Here is a 3,903-nt window from a genome sequence, read left to right on the forward strand (position 1 = left end):
GTAATCAGACAGGTAACCAGACAGACAGGTAATCAGACAGGTAATAAGACAGGTAACCAGACAGACAGGTAATCAGACAGGTAATCAGACAGACAGGTAATCAGACAGGTAATCAGACAGACAGATAATCAGAAAGGTAACCAGACAGGTAATCAGACAGGTAACCAGACAGAGAGGTAATCAGACAGGTAACCAGACAGACTGGTAACCAGACAGGTAACCAGACAGGTGGTCAGACAGACTGGTAATCAGACAGGTAACCAGACAGACACGTAACCAGACAGGTAACCAGACAGGTAACCAGACAGGTAATCAGACAGGTAATCAGACAGACTGGTGACCAGACAGGTAATCAGACAGACAGGTAACCAGACAGGTAATCAGACAGACAGGTAACCAGACAGAGAGGTAACCAGACAGACAGGTAACCAGACAGGTAACCAGACAGACAGGTAATCAGACAGACAGGTAACCAGACAGGTAACCAGACAGACAGGTAATCAGACAGGTAATCAGACAGGTAACCAGACAGACAGGTAACCAGACAGGTAACCAGACAGACAGGTAACCAGACAGGTAACCAGACAGACAGGTAATCAGACAGGTAACCAGACAGACAGGTAATCAGACAGGTAACCAGAGAGGTAATCAGACAATCTGGTAACCAGACAGGTAACCAGACAGACAGGTAACCAGACAGACAGGTAATCAGACAGACAGGTAATCAGACAGGTAACCAGACAGACAGGTAATCAGACAGGTAACCAGACAGGTAATCAGGCAGACAGGTAATCAGACAGGTAATCAGACAGGTAACCAGACAGACAGGTAATCAGACAGGTAACCAGAGAGGTAATCAGACAGGTAATCAGACAGTCTGGTAACCAGACAGGTAACCAGACAGACAGGTAATCAGACAGACAGGTAATCAGACAGACAGGTAACCACACAGACAGGTAACCAGACAGACAGGTAATCAGACAGGTAACCAGACAGGTAATCAGGCAGACAGGTAACCAGAGAGGTAATCAGACAGGTAATCAGACAGTCTGGTAACCAGACAGGTAACCAGACAGACAGGTAATCAGACAGACAGGTAATCAGACAGACAGGTAACCACACAGACAGGTAACCAGACAGACAGGTAATCAGACAGGTAACCAGACAGGTAATCAGGCAGACAGGTAACCAGAGAGGTAATCAGACAGGTAATCAGACAGTCTGGTAACCAGACAGGTAACCAGACAGACAGGTAATCAGACAGACAGGTAATCAGACAGACAGGTAACCACACAGACAGGTAACCAGACAGACAGGTAATCAGACAGGTAACCAGACAGGTAATCAGGCAGACAGGTAACCAGAGAGGTAATCAGACAGGTAATCAGACAGTCTGGTAACCAGACAGGTAACCAGACAGACAGGTAATCAGACAGACAGGTAATCAGACAGACAGGTAACCACACAGACAGGTAACCAGACAGACAGGTAATCAGACAGGTAACCAGACAGGTAATCAGGCAGACAGGTAACCAGAGAGGTAATCAGACAGGTAATCAGACAGTCTGGTAACCAGACAGGTAACCAGACAGACAGGTAATCAGACAGACAGGTAATCAGACAGACAATTAACCACACAGACAGGTAACCAGACAGACAGACAGACGTCCTTTCTTACCGTGGGCGGGCATGTCCATCATGGCGTAGGGCAGTGTTCGTGAGATCACTTCCTGTATGATTATGGAGAAACTGAAGACGTCTCCAGCAAATGAGCCTCCTCGGACAGGATTCCTCAAGAGCTCCGGAGCTGTCCACAGCAGCTCTGACAGAGAGACAGGTATAGACAGACAGGTATAGACAGAGACAGGTATGGTTAGACGAAGGTACAAACTGATGCACAGCTTGTGAACAGACAAGACAGACAACTGCTTGGGGCCCTGGGCCTTTAGGGGACGGTCCCTGGGGAGGGTCTGAGTCATCACCTATCCCCACCTATAAGGTCGCTTTGATCTCTTCCCAGGAACGACCTTAACGACTGTCAGGAGCATTAATGAACCAGCAGTATTCATCACCTTGGTGTCGACCTCACAGAGGTTAAATAGCTGGGACTCCCTGCCGACCAATCAGAGCTGATGAACCCTCTCGGATGAGAGACAAAAAGGTCCAGCTGTCCCTGATTCTTTAACCTTCCTCAGATCTTATCTGGACACAAACCTTCAGCTTCATGTTTCCTTTTTCACATTTCATGCTTTGAAAGTTTTTACCTTGTGGGTCCTCAGGAAGGCTGATGCTCTGAGAGTGAAGGATCATAGGAAGTCCATAGTCGGTGACTTTCAGAACAAAGCGTCCATCGACTAAACAGTTTGTGGACTTCAGCCGGCCATGACTCAAACCTCGCAGATGAAGATACTTCATCCCCTGGAACACACAGAAAGCTTCTTAACATTAAATATTAAATCATTTTAAACATCCAGACAGAGGCAGAGGATGGAAACTGAAAATAGAAACAACGAAGACAAATAAAACGGCTCTGCTTTGGACTCTATTGTTATTAATGTCGGTGGAAATGACTCCTGGTTACGCCAGTCGGAGGTCACTAAGATTAATGTTGAGTCGGTCTGTACATATGCAAAAACAATGTCGGACACCATAGTTTTCTCTGCACGGGTGCAGTGGTGTCCAGCATATTAATACTCACATTCCTCGAGGCACAGGCCTAGTACAGCTTCAGTACTGCGTTTATCTCTCTGTTAGATTCCATTGGCTTCTCTCAGAGTGTTCATGAACCGACTCACTGTTTTAACCACACCCTCGACCTTGTTTTGGTGTATGGTATTGAAATTGAACATTTAGTGGTGTTCCCACAGAATCCCTCTTTGTCCGACCACTGTTTGATAACTTTTGAGTTTGTATTGCTGAACTACACGCCATTGGGTAAAAATGTCTATACAAGATGTTATATCTATCGATCAAGCCAGATGAAACTCATCAGTTAGCTAAACTTCAAATGTGCCTTCAGGATGTTAAAACCTGGATGACCTGTAATTTTCTCATGTTAAACTCAGATAAAACTGAAGTTAATGTTCTGGGGCCTAAGCACCTCCGTGACGCATTATCTACTATCTCTGTCAGCCTGGCTAAAGTGCTGAAAACAGAGAGATGAACGCAGTACTGAAGCTGTCATTCTCAACATCCACATGAATATTAAAATCCCCTACAATAACAACATTGTCCGTTTTAAGGACTAAAGTTGACAAAAACTCTGCAAATTCAGATAAGAATTCAGAGTACGGGCCAGGTGCTCGGTACACTATAACAAAAAGAATTGGTTGCAGTGATTTCCAACTTGGGTGCGAAAGACTAAGAACAAGGCTTTCGAATGAGTTATAGTTTAGTTTAGGTTTAGAGCTGATTAGTAGGCTAGAGTCGAAGATAGCTGCAACTCCACCTCCTTGGCCTGTGCCTCGAGGAATGTGAGTATTAATATGACTGGGAGGGGTGGATTCATTTAGGCTAACATATTCTCCATCACCCAGCCAGGTTTCAGTAATACCAAATAAATCAATATCATAATCTGATATTAGTTCATTTACTAGTACACCTTTAGAAGAGAGAGATCTGATGTTTAAGAGTTCACATTTAACTCTCCTATTCGTTTGCACTATTGCTCTTGTGGTTTAAATTTTTATGAGGTTTTTATGCACAGCTCCTCTTCTGTTTACCTTTTTAAATAATTTCGATGGTCGGGGGGCAGACACCGTCACTATAGGATTTTCACTAAGTAACTCCTGAAATGGAGGAGCAGAGAAGTGTGTTAGACTGCGACTCTGCGTAGGGTTTTGGGTGGGTAACTGCTGAAAAAGAAGGGCAGAGAAGTGTGTTAAACTGCGACTCTGCCTCCTG

The 3,903-nt window shown here is 44.9% G+C and overlaps 2 protein-coding genes across 2 annotated transcripts in view; one reads left to right on the forward strand and one right to left on the reverse strand.

Moving 5' to 3' along the window:
• Positions 1–3,903, forward strand: part of LOC123980885 (zinc finger protein 208-like) — an 808,576-nt gene that overhangs the window by 597,844 nt on the left and 206,829 nt on the right. The window lies entirely within an intron of this gene.
• Positions 1–3,903, reverse strand: part of LOC123980941 (retinal guanylyl cyclase 2-like) — a 51,103-nt gene that overhangs the window by 11,399 nt on the left and 35,801 nt on the right. Inside the window, exons 13-14 of the mRNA XM_046065567.1 lie at positions 2,265–2,418; positions 1,679–1,822 (exon numbers count right to left, since the gene is read on the reverse strand). Coding sequence (XP_045921523.1) covers positions 1,679–1,822; positions 2,265–2,418 — 298 coding nt within the window. The remainder of the gene's footprint in view (positions 1–1,678; positions 1,823–2,264; positions 2,419–3,903) is intronic.

This window comes from Micropterus dolomieu, linkage group LG12 (assembly GCF_021292245.1).
Source record: "Micropterus dolomieu isolate WLL.071019.BEF.003 ecotype Adirondacks linkage group LG12, ASM2129224v1, whole genome shotgun sequence".
NCBI classification, from domain to species: Eukaryota; Metazoa; Chordata; class Actinopteri; order Centrarchiformes; family Centrarchidae; genus Micropterus; species Micropterus dolomieu.